We start from the raw sequence: 16,393 nt of genomic DNA, 5'->3' as shown, positions 1-16,393 counted from the left end.
CTCTTTCGTTTTCATAAAATGTCTTTGTTAAAGAATAAGCGTAGAGAGATTCTATTTTGGGAATTCAAGGCTGAAAACATACCATTGAAATATAAATAGATTTATATTTCAAAGGAAGCGTTATTTTTAAAATCGTTACCTTTTTCAATTCCATATAAGGAAGCAGAATTGATTTTCCTTAATGCGTAAGGTTACAAGGAATGTACGACAGTGTGCCTTTTTACTTCAAATCTGTGTTGGTATAAAACATAAGAACGCATAGTTTTGCGTGTCCTTTTCATCATTATGTGATCCTGATAAGCTGTGCCGGAATTGTCCGGAGTCTTGTCCACTCCCCCTCCTTTGCAGGAGTGGGGACGTGAACTGTTAGCAATACCAGTCTACATTTAAATAAACCTGTTTAGAACGTATGATGGCTTAAGACTGCAATTATTTCATGCCAAATACGACACTGATAACAGGGTTGTAGCCCTGTTATTACAACCCTCCAGGATTATTACATATATATATCATCATTATTGACTTTCAAATTATTTTAGTAATAGTTCAATCACATAAGGCTTTTAAAAATGCCCAGTTTATTTCAAGGCTTGCAAAAGCATATGACTTCTTAATCGTTGATTTTTCTTACGTAAAAATATAAATAAAACTGCTTCTCGAAATTGTTGTGACCCAAATAAATCTGACTGGTAATTAGATTAATGTATGATTTAAAAACAACAATAATAACTTATCCTGTTTTTCTAGGAAATAATAACTGGTTAAACCATATGAAGTAAATAAAATTCTCATCAAATTCAATTTTATCCTATTAGTAAAAATCTCTGCAACATCACGTTAAATTGAGTGGGTCTCAATGTTTTCACTTAATCCAATATACTACAAACCGCTCGACGAAACACTAGACTCCACCGAAAATTAATTCTCTAATAACTCTTCGATACAATGTCTCGTCACTATCGATTGCCAATAGTCTAGGAATATTTTCTATCACTCAAACGATGCACCCTTTTATTACGATAGTGTAATATTGCTGATAACAGATTTAAAGTTTCATAGTTTTAATGGCTGTTATTTCAATTATAGCTGTCGTTTATAAATTTTGAGCTGAGAACTCATTAGAATGTAACTTTTATTTATCGATGGGATATGAATAATTTTATTATAGATTAATGATGTGTTTTATATTCTAATATTTATTCATAAAATATATGGCTGCCTTATTTGCGAATATCATTAGAACTTCATAAGAATGTTAGTAATTTAATTCTTTGAGAATTTGTAGTAATATTCGTTGAAAGATATTATTATTATCAATAAATCATTTTTATGTATTATGAACATTACGGGGGTGTACATAAAAAGGGTCCAATGTGTTAGCAGACAGAGTGTCTCCTGATAAAGTGCTGTTTTTGCTAACATTCTTTAAAATTTCGTTTAGCTTACTTTTGGTTTCTAATTTTTTATTTAAATTGTGTGTTTTATTTGCTAATATTTATTCATGGAACTCCTTACCGCATTATTTGCGAATGTTATCAGAACTCTATCAGGAGAGTAATGTAATCTTGAGAGATTTTAGAAAGTATTACGTCTATCTCTCTCTCTGTATATATATATATATATANTACATTTTCCTTAGCAATGAAAACTTTAAACTCATTTACCTCAAAACATGATTACTTTGTTGAGCCGCTATTGCAGACCGTGAGCGGTATATATATATGTAATAACGGTGTATCCACACCGTTATTTTTTAGTTATTTACAGTCAAAGCAGCATGATTAACGAGTCCAGTTTCGGCATAATCTTTTATTTTACTAAACGATGGTGAAATAGCAGTTTCACCCCTCTCCAGACGGAGATGGGGGGGGGGACCCATATCCCGTCTAAGGTGACGGATTTTATTTAAGCATGATAAACAACAAAAAGCCACGCAAAAACATTCGGTCCTGCGTTATTAGGATGATTAAAAAGAGTAAAAAGTCCAGTCATATGCCTTTTCTGTATTCTTACGCCTCATGAAATTTATTTATTACTCATATCAATCGTTTAATCTTTCCTTATATGGAAGTGAAAGATCTTAAAATAACTTCTCTTTTGAAGTATTAATCTAATTATTATTCATTGGCATGTTTTTAGCCTTGAAGTCCCAAAATAGAATTTCTACCCTTATCTTTTACTAAAGATATTTTATGAAAAGGAATGAAGTTTTAATGCTTTTATTAATACAAAAATATTAAATTTTTGTAATACATATATATATATATTACAATTACAATATATGAAAAACATGTTTTTAAAATGTTCCAATTTAAACAAAGCTTCCATTTTCATATTTTGGGAGGTGGAAATGTTATCACAGAATTACTTCCTCAGAGCGCAATTCTGTATAATCAGGCTATAATTTATTTGCATTTTAGAAATTTGAATTTCTTTAGCACTGTAAACCTCATAATTATGTTCTAGGTTTTATAACTTATAACAATAGCAAATAATTAAATGCATCTTCATATTGTTTAGATTACGATACAGTAATAAAATAATTCTAAAGTTCAAGGAAGTTAAATTCGAATTTTATGAATAAACTCTGAAAATCTGCTACGAGATGAAGGGATGAAATAAAAATAAAGCTCGCTGTTTAACAAGTTTCACTTAACTACAACTAACATCTTCTAATTTAACGCACGAATTATTTTTTAACAAATCTTGTAGTCAAATCTCCCCCGTTTTAACTTACCGTTTTTGTTCAATTAAAACAGTTTAAACTTTTTGTTCAGTTATTTTATGTTTGGCTCAACTCTTTAATGATCTTTAAGAATTAGTGTTCTAATAAGGGAGCTACTGTTCATTGTGATCTTATTCTTTGGCTTTAGGGCACAATTTGAAGCACTTAAATTTGTTGGATATAAAGCTTGGAATGTGAAGAAAAAGGGTAAATGTTAAGATGTATGCATTTTTTTGAAAGAAAACTTCTGCAGTTTTGACTTAATGATGTAGTTAGTCACTCCTCTAATTAATGCATTATTTTTTTCCAATTTTGATGGAAGGAATTCCTGGCTAAAGTTTGTTGGCGCTCTTTTACGAGGTGGATTGGTGTAAAAAATAGAATATTTTACGCAAATGGTTGCAATTACTTCGCTTTAGAGCCATCGTATCCCATAAAACTCGACAGAAAGAAAAGTTTTGTTCGTATTGTAAAAAGGGGCATTGAAAAAGAAAAATGGCGAAAAATTTATTTACGTTCGCTGTGTAGAACTTTAGAATGGTTGTTCCAATTATCCGCCGCTTTTCAAAAATTCTTGCCGAAAGTAATAAAAAAAATATTAGCCTTCTTTTGAAATGGAACTTTATTTTTTGTGGGTAAATAGGCTATTAGTTCGAATTAAATTCCTCGTTATCTGGCATATACTTCTCTCATTAGTTTTTAGAGAACGATAGTTTTGATCTAAATATTTATGCTTCGTTCTTTGTGGAATAAAGAAGCAAAAATAGACATACAAGCCTTTTAGTATCTTGATTATAACCGTCTAAGATAGACATTTATGGATCTTTAAAAAAGATATTTATTTCTGCAACAATATTCAGTGTATGAAAAGGTTAACAAAGCCGTCATCATGCATAAAAACTTTCTTAACATCTAAAAGTTAAATTATCTTATTTAATCCTTTTTCAATAAATAAAATTCATAATTTAATCTGTAATCTTTTTATGCCACAACCTTGAATTAAGTGTAGAATAAAATCTATTTTGAGAAATTCCCTCTGCATTTACCTAATACATCTGCATAGAATTTGAAAACCGGTACATGGTTGGTCTATGTTTCGATTTTAATAAATTCGTCATTATTTATCACACTTTCTCTTCTGTTTACACATTTGAATGCGTAAGGCTTAAAAAAAATGAGCCTTGGCAATAAATTGAATTAATAAATAGCAAATACATGGATTCCTTAACTATTCTAACGTATACATAACACTAATGTTTTAAATTTCTTGATGGATGGAGGTGTCCTGTAAGAGCTTGGTCCTGCAGGCATACCATCCTGGGCATTTTCAAAATTTATTATTTAAATAATTTATATGTTCATTAAAAAAATAAGGAATATTTTTTATTTTCATGGAGCTCCATGAATGCAATAAAAAAAAGATTTTTATTATTTATCATGTTTGATTTCTCTTTTTATGTTTTTTATAAATAATTGTTTATCTTTATCACTCAGCACCAGTGGTTTCTATCCTTTTTTGGCCTATCACCCTCCTCCTAAATGTTGACTGCCTTCGCCTTTCTCTCCTTTTTTCTTCTTTTTTTTCTGCTTAAAGAAAACCATGAGTTGTTAACAGATATTTGAAGGAAAATAATTCAAACAAGAGTTAAGATTTTTTTAAATTGAAATCTGTTAAAATTGAAAACGTTCGTAATTAAAATTTGAAAACTCAATTGTTCATCTTTACATTGGCATAAACCTCGTCAAAAAGTTCAGAAATTTTAAATTTTTTAAAATTACTTATTTACATATTTTTTAACTCGTGATTCTTTGTTTGTTCTATGAGCGATCGGTTTTGTATGCGTTTTCAATTTTGATATTCGTTAGCCAGATTTTTCTAAAAAACATTCTGCGAACAAAACATCTCAACTGAAAAACTCTCTGTTAGCAATTAAACTCTCGTAACTTGTTTCAACCATTTCGCCGAAATATCTATTTGGCGAAATTTGTTAAAATCATGTTTAAAAATGCTTTAATTTTTTTGAAACTGTAATGATTCCTACCGCAGGGATAAGTTTTGTAATAAAAATAGCTGAAAATAGAAATCCAAAAATGCTATGTTCAAAAAGACTTTTTTAAATAATTAGAAAAATGTCTGGATATTGAGTAAAAAAAATAAATGTATGAAACATTTATCCACAAAATGTTATCAGCGTTTTACTAAAAATATCAGTGCGAGATTTTATTTATTTATTTAAATTTTGGGAATATCAATGAGTGATTTTTAAATCGCTCAACGACAAATCTCGATGTTTAATTTAAAAATAGCGTGAATACGAATCTTGATGTTTGATTTTGAAATCGCGTGAATTAATCTACATTATTTTAAAATAATTTTTTTATTGCACATATTTTATTAAACATATTTTATTCTAAAATCGTGTGAATATGAATTCTGTAGCATAATTTTTAAATCATTTGAACACGAATCATATTTATTATACGCGATATATCATATAACATCGGGAAAATACGAAACACAATGCGTGATTCCAAATCATGTGAATATAATTTTAAATCACGTTTGCATAGGTAGAATAAAGCATAAAAACGAATAATATTTTTTTTCTTAGAAATTTGAAAACGATGAACTCTCTTTGAAAAAGTGGATTATTTAAAAAAAAATTAAATCACAAAAAAAAGGTGAAAGACACTCACTTTACCCCGCATGACTGAAAGTTAAATGTAGAAAAATCTCGGAAAAGTGCGGCTATGCGAAGCTGAGAAAGAAATTCTAATATCAATCTCTGTCAGTAGTAACCTGCGCGTTAGAATAAGGTAATTTTGGCAGATTCTTTTTTTTTTTGTTGTAAAATTAAAAAACTATTCCTTGGATTGTGATAAATTTTCCGCATACGTGTTAATTATACATAACTGTCGCTAGATTTTAATTCTTGTTCTTTTCTGCTCTCTTTTGAATATTCATTGCCCTCTGATCACCCCATTGAGGGAAATAATCGCCCACTGAAGGACAATCACCCCCAGGTTTAGAACCACTTCTCTGGATGATATAATAATTGGACAAAGGAATTATAAAAATTTCATACAACGATTCAGCTTTCTTCAAGCACTGTTTTCCACGAACTATCAATTCTTCTTCAACTAGGGATAATCCTCATCTTCAGGAAAATTCTTCAATTCATGATAATCATCACCCTCAGGATAATTTTTCTTTAACTAATGATAATCATCATCTTCAGGACAAATATTCTTCTAATACTGCCTTCATAAATTTATTTCATCATAAATATGTTTATTGTTTGGCGGTTAATATTCCCCATCTATCCTGAAAAAACAAACAAAAAACTATTGGAAGTCTTGAGGTCCTCTTCTGACTTCATAACATTGACGTGACTATTTCTTTCTTTTTAAGTTCCGGGTTTGCTTCTATATACTCGGAATACTCAGTTGTTCATTTTCATTTTCTGTTCTAAACAAAGTAATTTTGAAATTAAAAATAGTATATTTTGTTTTTCTTTGGCAATAAAAGTTGCTCTTATTGAACTTAAGTATAGCAAATTATACTTTGTTTCAGTTTGCTTTTTAAAAATGAGTCTTTATTAAACGTATAATAAGCTTGATCAAAAATTTTTTTTATAACTTAAGTTACTAATTTAAGAAGATAGCTTCAAAACAAGAGTACATTAGATAGCTTACATAATAAAATTAACTTCTCTTCACCGACGCCATGAATTAATCAACAACAACACGCCAACTAGGTTGATCTTTCTTCTTGATAGTAAAGAGTGATTCAGACGTTGTCCGCTAAAAAACAATAATTTCCTCAAAATCAAGGTACCCGGTTTTATCCCACTACCTGGTTTCACCCCTACATATTATTTTTAATTTACTTCATTAGTTTTAGATTTACTTCAGATTTACAAGTGAACCTATAAATGTTTAAGCCAGGTGATTTTGAAAGTTAGCCAGGCAAGTAATAGAGAGGAATAAGTTAAGTATTGGTGTTTACCCAAAAAAGAAAGAAGAGTAGACAAGGTTGTTCTTTTATTGAAGCAAAATTTTAGAAACGTTTTCCCATAGCATTGAAAAATTCGTAAATATTTCTTTCAAATAAGTTTTAAAAGAAAAATTGGCCCATATAGTTAAAAAAAATTTCTCTTAGTTGATCCTGAAAATCAAAACTTTCAATACAGTTTTTTTTTAAGTATGTTGCAATTTTCTAAATTACAGATAACTGCTTAAAAACTAGATATGGTATTTGAGCTTAATACTAGAGTATAACGATGCTTAGTATTTTTTTACGCAATATGTTTAACTAATGCAAAGTATAAAATATTTATTTTCTGTGTATGTAAACAAAATTCGAGAAACAAATTAATTAAATAAGTAAATGAGTTTTAAATATAATATTAAGTAAGGAATATAAATTTAAACTAATGCGTAGTAAATGTTTAAGTTTCTATTTTTGAAACTGGAATATATCTAAATCTCCAGGAAGAAGTTTCGGGGGAAAAAAATCAAGAGTCACGTGTACCGGCGGAATCTTTCGCAACTTCACACTCTGCAAGAATCAAACGATTTCCTGGGGAAATTGCCACGGGACAGTGCAAATCACTTTTTTGGGTCACATCACAAGGCGAAAAAGAACATTTTTAGAACATTTACTATCCCCAAATGACTCTCCATAGTCCATTTCCCTCAACAATCATTTAGAAGTCGAATGCGACATCTGGTTCGAAAAATGAAACATCTAGAAAAAAGATCTCGAAATGTTTCGAAAAGAACAAAAAAGAAAAATGGAACATTTCGATCGAAGTCTACGAGTCAGGTAAGGAGCCACTGAGTGGCGCTGTTAACCGGATCCCGGACTTCGGCGCAAAGTATCCCGGAATCACTTATCCAGACATGTGCCGGACCAGGCCTGTTGATGTGCACATTCTTGTAGCAACAGCTAATGTAATAGGACACGTTGTGTTTAGACAAGATGGCATTGTCTTTGTTGCGCACCATGCCGGTTGATGTTCTCAGTAAGTAAACTAAGTGTAGTTCAAATCGATGAAATGGGATATTATTAGTTATGCAACTTATTTAACTTGTGGAAAGAGTTTTATTTGCTGATCATTTAGAGAAACGAATTAAAGGGAATTAAATAGTTTTTTTCTTTCAAATCTTACTTGATTTTGTCGATTTAAATCTTTCAAGATTTAACTACATATATACTATATATACATGTTTATTTTAAAAACTTTTTCTATAAACTTGAATATTTAAATTTTCAATTAGTAGCCAATGGTAGCCAGTCTAATAACTTAGTAGCCTCTTTTTCCTCATAACCTGATGAGTCGGTGACCGATTTCGATAGGTGCTTTTCATTTAATAGCTACTTTTTGCAAACTTTTTTTTGTTGCTTGGATTAAATTGTACTTTTTAAAAAAAAATTCGTATAAGAAATAATCTACAACTATAAAAGTTAAATCAACAATAAAAATATTATAAATAAGTGGCAAAATTTAGTTAAACATACTGACTTTGAAAAACATTATTTGAAAATATTTGGAGTGGCAAAATACATTTAATATTTACATTACAACTTTGAAATATTTGAGTTGTTAAAGAACTCTCTCCTTAAAGATCTTTCCACCGCTAACTGATAAATTCCAAAGGATAAAAATTTTGAGTGGAATCAACACTATATCATTTAAATAAAAATAACATGAACATATTTATTAACATATTTGTTTTTGAATTTCTTTCCCATTGTTTTTCTGTCAATATATTAAAAATTTCATTGGCTTACTGGGATTATTTTTAACAATATTAAGGCGAAAAATTAATAAGACGCCAAATTTAACAGTAAATAGGTGAAAGACTTATTTTCTAATTAAGTTGCTAATCAACCTCTAAACGGTAGTTTCTAATGAACTTGATTTGCTTATTTTGCGTATCAACTTGAAAACAATAATTAAAGAGGTAGTTAATTGAAAAAATGTTTTGTCATTTTGTTTTGAAAAAAATTCCTTAATACTAAATGGAGATTTTAAATGGATTCCAATTTGTGGAAATAGGGGAATCCATCAAAATTGGTGTTGCTCAAATGCTGTTTAAAAAAAATTGTTTAATTTTTTAAATCTGAAATTTTTAAATGATAATTTTTAATATTTAATTATGCATAAAGATATATTTTATTCATTGAAAATATTATTTTCAAGAGATTAAAATGATAATATTTTAATTAGATATTCATTAAAAATAATACTGATTTCATTTTGTAATGTAAAAATAAGTTGAGAGAAAATATTCTTGCTATTTTTTTGCTGCAAAATCTTTAAAAATTGAATTATAATATAGAAGTATTATTTGAGGTAAAGTACTTGGATAAACTCCTGGCCGTACGTTTGAAAAGGGGACAGTTTTTGGTCACACAAGGCTAGTATCCATAAAAAAGAAATAAATTGATACTATATATACTGAGCTAATAAGTGGGATATGACTTTTATTTATTAATTTTTAAAATTGGTTTTAAACGGAAAAATATTGCATTGTGGACCACATGCAGTCTAACAGCCATTATTTATTCTTTGGTCTATATAATTAATACTAAAAAGGAACTGCATTTTAAAATATACCTGCACGGAGAAAGAAATTCTGGAAAAATTTCCGTACTGGTAACGGCATTTCTGACAGTAAAAAAATATAATTTTGGTTAACAAGACAAAAATATATGGTATTTAAACCATTCATTTGGTAATTTTTCCGTTCATATGGTAAACGGTTTGTCGGAAATTCTGGTTTTTAAAATTACAGTTCTTATTGCCATACATTAAGTAAAAAATACTAAACTGAAAAGTAAATTTATCAGAATAAATGGTTTTTATGTCATGATAAAATTGCCAAATTTTATCACATATTATAAAACTATATTTTATTGCTAGTTTTACCCAAATCATTACCAAAACACTTCGTGTTTTTTGGTGTTCCCATAAATATGGTAAAATTAACCAAATTCTGATAGTTTTGACAGTATTTTTTTTCTGTGCGCTTAGAAATATTTCGTATAGACTATGTTTATGAAGAACATTACATTTGATTCTTTATGAAAAATCTTCTTAGCAAGAGTGATTACTTCTATTCTTTCTAAAATATTAACATCAGTATTTTTAAAATTATAGACCGTAATTATTACTCTTTAAATTCGACTTAATTAAAAACGTTTTCTATGGAAGTAATCTGTCGTGGAGAGATCCTGACGACTATGAGATTCTAACCTAAGATCTATAGAACACCATGGATATATAATACAATAGCGTTATTTTCTTATAACGTAGAGTTAGAAGTTCATTCCCTAAATCCAACCTAGAATTTAAATTTAAAAACTATTAGACACTTTTTTTAAAAAATTATTTGTGCAATTTCAAATAAGTATTCTTATTATTAATAATATGTACTAAAAAGAAATGTCCTGTATGAAAACCATCCACCACACCTATCATACTGACTTTTGTGTAAAATGTCTTCCTTTACCTGAATAATACCCCAGTTTGCCCCCAGCCACCGTTTTCGGGGAAAGACCTTATATGATTGTTACGTTTCGATAATTTTATGGTTATGAATTTGATAAAGAGAGGGTGAGGGTTATTTTAACATCTTCTTAAGGAGCAAGAGAGGTGAGAAGTTCTAGAACAAGGGCATGAAACATTGTAGTACAGAGAGAGGTTTTATTGGGAGCTGCCTTTTAAGTTGTTAACCTTTTTTTTTGCAAATTTTTATCTTTTTATTTCGTGTTTTATTTTTCAGTACCATTTTTTCTTGACCCAAACATCTCTCTATATTAAAAGTATTCTATTTCTGAAAGAAAAAAGAGAAAAGAAAATGAATGAATGGGTAGGAGAGAGAGGTGAGAAGTTCTAGAACAAGGGCATGAAACATTGTAGTACAGAGAGAGGTTTTATTGGGAGCTGCCTTTTAAGTTGTTAACCTTTTTTTTTTTTTGCAAATTTTTTATCTTTTTATTTCGTGTTTTATTTTTCAGTACCATTTTTTCTTGACCCAAACATCTCTATATATTAAAAATATTCTATTTCTGAAAGAAAAGAGAGAAAATAAAATGAATGAATGGGTAGAAGTCAGTGAGCTTTCGAATTATGAATCTTCAAAATTTTCTTGTGAGAGCTTCGGGACTTCTCCTTAGGAAGAAAAGATTAATTTCGCGAGGCTGGTGATGTGAAAACACGAACAGTTGTTTGCAAGGAGGTAGCTTTTAAGGGATTTAACCATTTAAACTGTAATAAAAAATATCATGAGAAATTAAATTTTTTACTTATTCGCAATTTTTTTCTCCCTCCTTCTTTAAATAATAAAAATAATTGAGCCGTCATTTTTTACAAAAGCAGGTGCAAGGTCCCCACTTAAATATCTTCATTTTTTGTCCGTAATCAGTCTCACTGTACACTTGTCCGGCTTTAAATCCTCTGCAAGTAAATATAAGAGGACAATAAACATCAAGAATTTTTAAATCTATGCCGTAACTTCTTTTTGTTGGAGACAATTTTGTATGAATTAAATTCCACCGTTGTTGCTACGGCATTTTCAAAATGAAAACTACTAGCACTGCGAAGACATTTCCTCATTGAATGGCGCTGTTGAAAAACTGAACTTTTGAGCAATTTAACTGTGACACTGACAATAGTGACGCCTCTTATTCCTTTCACCCATTTCTGAGTTAAATATGGTTGCAACATAAATTTCTTTTATAATGAAATACTTTAACCCGTTCTTAAGGGAACCATAATAAGATAATTTAAGCACCTATAGGAAGAAAAGATTCTTTATGTGAATTATTATTTCGCACAAAACGCAGTTATACTTACATAATTATAAAAATTGTATGGATATAATTCTTCTGACAAATAATGTTGAAAGCCTGCCATTTTAAGTCTAACTTAACAGGCATAAATTATTTTATTTTTAAGCTTGCTGAAGCCATTTAATATAGCTTTAGAAAAATCATTGTGTAATACAGTTTATTTGAGATTTTGAAATGGAGTATGTTGTTGCTAATATGACGAGCTGTTATTGCTAATGTTGTATATTTGAACGGAGTATGTTGTTGCTAATGTTGTATGCTAATATGATGAAAAGATACGTAAATAAAGAGTACTAACTATAAAAAAGCAAATATAAATTGTAAGAAGAAAAGATTTGCTCCTTTAGAGTGTATTGATTACACAGATGAGTCTAAGGCAAGAAAAAAATTTCATTTCTTTCGCTCTATTAATTTAAATGAGACCTTTGAAATTTATTTAATCATGCACTTGACATTTATTTTATAAAACGTTTTTGTGCAAAAGAATATGTAAGGGTAGGTGACGTTATAACCCAAATGGAAATTAAATATTTACGTAATATTTTTCTAAGTGTTATCTTATGGTGAATATGATTAGATAGAAAATGAGAAATGTCATGCCTATTAGCAATAAATCTACAACAAATTAAAACATTTTTTCTGCTCTTTAGATTTAACTTAAAAATCCTGTATAAATAAAAAAAATTGCTAGATCCGTATATCATATCCAAAATGGGTGATCACTTATGATTTTGTTGGAGAAATGTCACCAAGTGTTTTCTTGAAAATGTATTTAGAACTTCAAATGCATTTCGAACTTCGAAACTAATGCCAATTTTATTTTTAATGTTAAATTAACTGTTATAATGTAAAATTAACTGTTAATTTTACTTTTTGTGTATTTCGCTATATCCCGAAAACTTTTTAAGCGAATTGAAAATCTTTGCACGCAATTATAAAATTCGCTTATCTAAAGATAATTCTATGAGGAAAAAAAACCTTTTAGTTAATGTTTATTATTTCTTATTATTTCATTCAATAAAAGTAAAAAAAAAAATTTGAATCATAAGGTATAGATTTTTAACATAATTTTAAGGGCTGTAATTTTAAGTGTCAAAATGCAAAATTTGAGAGAAATTGGCCGAATTTTAATTTCAAAAAGTCAGGTACTTAAAATTCAATTTCTCAGAAACTATTTGGCCAATTTTGCTCATTTTTCATTTTGCCATGTAAAATTAAATTTTTTTAAAATGATGCAAGAATTTGTATGTCTAGCAATTAAAAAATTTTTCGACCATTATTAAATAAAATGATAAAATAAATAAATAAATATTCACTCAAAGTTATTTTTTGCTTTGAATTATCATTGAACCACTGAATTTTATAATTCTGTGAAAAAATTGTCGCTTATTTAGCCTTATTAGCCTATTTTATTAGCTTTATTAGCCTAATTATTTATTAATTAACCTCCCCTCGAACCATTAAAATTGAGTTCCAGAACGTTAAGATCCAATCATTTAATCAAAAGTTGTTCAGGGTGGTCCAATCTTGGCTCACTGTACCTACCTTGCAAGAAAATAAGTTTCTGTTTAAGTCGTTTTACAATAACCAGAAAACTCTGTTGTCGTTGTAGAAAAAATAGTTCGGCGATTAGAAACTTTGTCGAACATAAAGTTTTTATGATGTTTTTTTATATTATTCTTTTACATTGTTTACATTTAAGAATATATGGAATATGTTACGTCTAAAGAAAGTTTACTTAGAAAGTCCTGGACTTTGATAAAGGCGGATTTCAGCTCTAATTTCTTTTATTTCATAAATGTTAAGAACAATTATTGCATTGTTTTTCACGAATTTAATATAATCTTAATTAATTGAAAGTAATTTATATGTTCCTTAAAAAGAAAACGCGTGCATTGCTAGTCTTGTTTTTTAGCATTTTTTTTTATCTACTATTAGAAATAATTAAGTGTAGATACAAAAATATTTTATAGAAATCTCAAAATCTTGTATTATTGAAAAAATGCTAAATACTAGCCACTAATAGACTGTTTTTTCTTTTATATTGTCATTAATATTTACCATCTCCGAAATTGCTAATCACAATTTTAGTGAGCTTTAAAATCAATAATTACCATAGTCATTAGAAAGCAGAACAGTGACCTGATTTACCAGAAAATCCTATTAAACAAGTCAATCTTCTTTTGTTTTAAAAGCCCTCATAAACATATTCAGTTTTAATTAGGAATACGGGAAACCTTTGTTTGAGAACATAATACTTGTGCTTAAGCTATTTAATAAGCATTAAATAATACAATTCCATTAAAAGCATCAAACAGTGTCTTGTGCTCAAAGCTCCACTTTAATAATAAATTCCATTCTTCCTAAAACAGTGAAATTAAAATATGTATATTCCATTAGCGTTCATAAACCTAAGAAGCTTTACTCATAAGCTGCTCTTATTAAACTTTAACAGTTGACATTGCCATTTTCCAAATATTCTCGGATTAGACGTCAAAGCTAATATTTGAAGTCACGCGAAATCCTTTTGCAATTTTGGAAATATATAGAACTTTAGAACAGCCTTCCATGATAATCTTTGAGGTTGCTCGTCATTTCGTATCGTTAAGGAAAACTTTTGGTCTAATGATGATCGACGTAAGTCCATCGCTAATTTGAAATGTGGCGCTTCATGAATATAAATTTGTTCGAAATCTATCGTAGTAATCTTTGATTAATTGTGCGCCCCTATCAGAATTAATTTATGGTTTTGGTATTCACGAATGCGTTTAATAATTGGAGTTCTTCGGCATCTTTGCGTGTGTTTTGGGCAGCGACGCTGAGTTTCATTTAATGTTTTTCTTATAATTTTTACAGGGGTCTGTCCAGACATTTTGTGAAAGGCTCGTTTTTGTAAAATTGGGAAAAAATTACTCGTAGCTTGTGAATATAAAATAAGCGTTAAGTCACATTATTTCAACCAGGGTCCGCTTTTGTGAATTTGTGCAAATAGGGTACGTTATTGAAAAAAAACTTTTTTTAAACTTTAATTGTAAAGACATACAAGATTATGCTCAACACTGTAAAATTATAATTAAAAAAATTAAATTTTAAAAAATAAATAGCAATTGCAGCTGCTAAATTAGCGATGCAACATATAAATATTTGGTATTTAGCCTATACTGCTGAACGCAGAATAATCATTTCGGACGGATAAGGGAAGAAGCGTCTGCGGAAGACAAAATTTAGTTCGTTTACATCTTCTCCCCCCCCCCACCAATTCCTGGGAAGGGTTTATTTGATTAACAAAACAATAATGAAGATAAACAAATTTGTGAAGGGTCCGATTAAAAGATAAATTATTTTGTGAAGGGTCCGTCTTTAAGTTAATATTTTGTGAAGGGTCCATTTTTATGAAAAGATGTTTTGTGAAGGGTCCGTTTTTATGAAAAGATGTTTTGCGAAGGGTCCGTTTTTATGAAAAGATGTTTTGTGAAGGGTCCGTTTTTATGAAAAGATGTTTTGTGAAGGGTCCGTTTTCATGAAAAGATATTTTGAGAATGATCCGTTAACGAACCCAAATTTCTTCTAAACAGGTCCCTGTTTTATGATTAAAGTCTTTAAACAGAAATAATGTGATACAAGTATCCCATTTCATATTTTCTTGAAACTGCAGAAATTCAGGTATCAAAATATAATCAGTTCGATTTGAAAAAAAAAAAGTGAAAAATTTATACTCGAATTCCTTTGGCAATTTCTTTTCGGAAATATGGAACCTGAGAACAGTCTTCCGTGATAAACTTTGCAGCTGCTTTTTATTTCTAATGATGGTCAATGTAAGTCTATCGCTGTGGAATATAGCATTTCGCGAATATAAATTTGTTCTTATTCTATCGTAGCTATCTTTGATTAATTGTGCGTCTCTTTCAGAATGCTTTTAGAATTGGTGTTCTTTAGCATGTGTTTTAAGCTGTAATACTGATTTTCATTTAGTATTTTTTATAACTTTTATTGTTTGAGTTTTTAGGAGAGATAATACGATATAAGGCCCCCATTTTATATTTTCTCTATTAATTCTTTTATATTTTATTTTAATTTATATTTTCTATTAATTGATTTGATAAAAAAAAAGAGAAACGCGAAATTTTTTTTCAATTTATTTACAAAAGTATAAAACTTTAGAGAAGCCTCGTTAATAATCTTTGAATATGCTTTTTATGTTAGATGATAAGGAAAAAGTTTTGGTCTAACGATGATTGACGTAAGTCAATCGTTAATTCGGAATTTTTATATTTTATTTTAATTTAAATTTTCTATTAATTGATTTGATAAAAAAAGAGAAACGCGAAATTTTTTTCCTATTTATTTACGAAAGTATAAAACTTTAGAACAGCCTCGTTAATAATTTTTGAATATGCCTCTTATGTTAGATCATAAGGAAAAAGTTTTGGTCTGACGATGATTGACGTAAGTCAATCGTTAATTCAGAATGCAGTATTTCATGAATGGAAATTTATTCATAATCTATCGTATCATTCGTATCGTCTCTGATTAACTCTACTATTGTGTGTTTTGTCAGAATTTATTTAAGATTTTGATGTTTTTGAATGCGCTTAGTACTTGGAGTTCATCGTAATGCTGTGAAACCTAGCTGAGTATATGTTTTGGGTAGTGACACTAATTTTAAAAACTTAATTTATTTTTTGTAATTTATTTATACTAAAAATTATTAGAGTTTCGGAATGAAAATATGGAAAAATATGAGGGATGTGATGGTTAAATGAGGTTTCATTTTATAATTTGTCGAAGAGCTGTAAATACTCAGG

At 28.9% G+C, this 16,393-nt stretch overlaps 1 protein-coding gene across 4 annotated transcripts in view; it reads left to right on the top strand.

Annotated features, from left to right (window-relative positions):
• LOC107455064 (apoptosis-stimulating of p53 protein 1) overlaps positions 1-16,393 on the top strand; it is a 453,339-nt gene that overhangs the window by 138,169 nt on the left and 298,777 nt on the right. The window contains exon 1 of one of the 4 annotated variants that reach the window (XM_071184508.1): positions 7,618-7,752. The exons of the other annotated variants lie outside the window; for them this stretch is intronic. Coding sequence (XP_071040609.1) covers positions 7,710-7,752 — 43 coding nt within the window. The 5' untranslated portion in view covers positions 7,618-7,709. Of the gene's footprint in view, positions 1-7,617; positions 7,753-16,393 lie in introns of those variants that run through there. 4 annotated transcript variants of the gene reach the window in all.

This window comes from Parasteatoda tepidariorum, chromosome 8 (genome assembly GCF_043381705.1).
Source record: "Parasteatoda tepidariorum isolate YZ-2023 chromosome 8, CAS_Ptep_4.0, whole genome shotgun sequence".
NCBI lineage: Eukaryota > Metazoa > Arthropoda > Arachnida > Araneae > Theridiidae > Parasteatoda > Parasteatoda tepidariorum.
The sequence above is the reverse complement of the archived record's forward strand: the minus strand, read 5'-3'. Positions and strand labels throughout refer to the sequence as shown.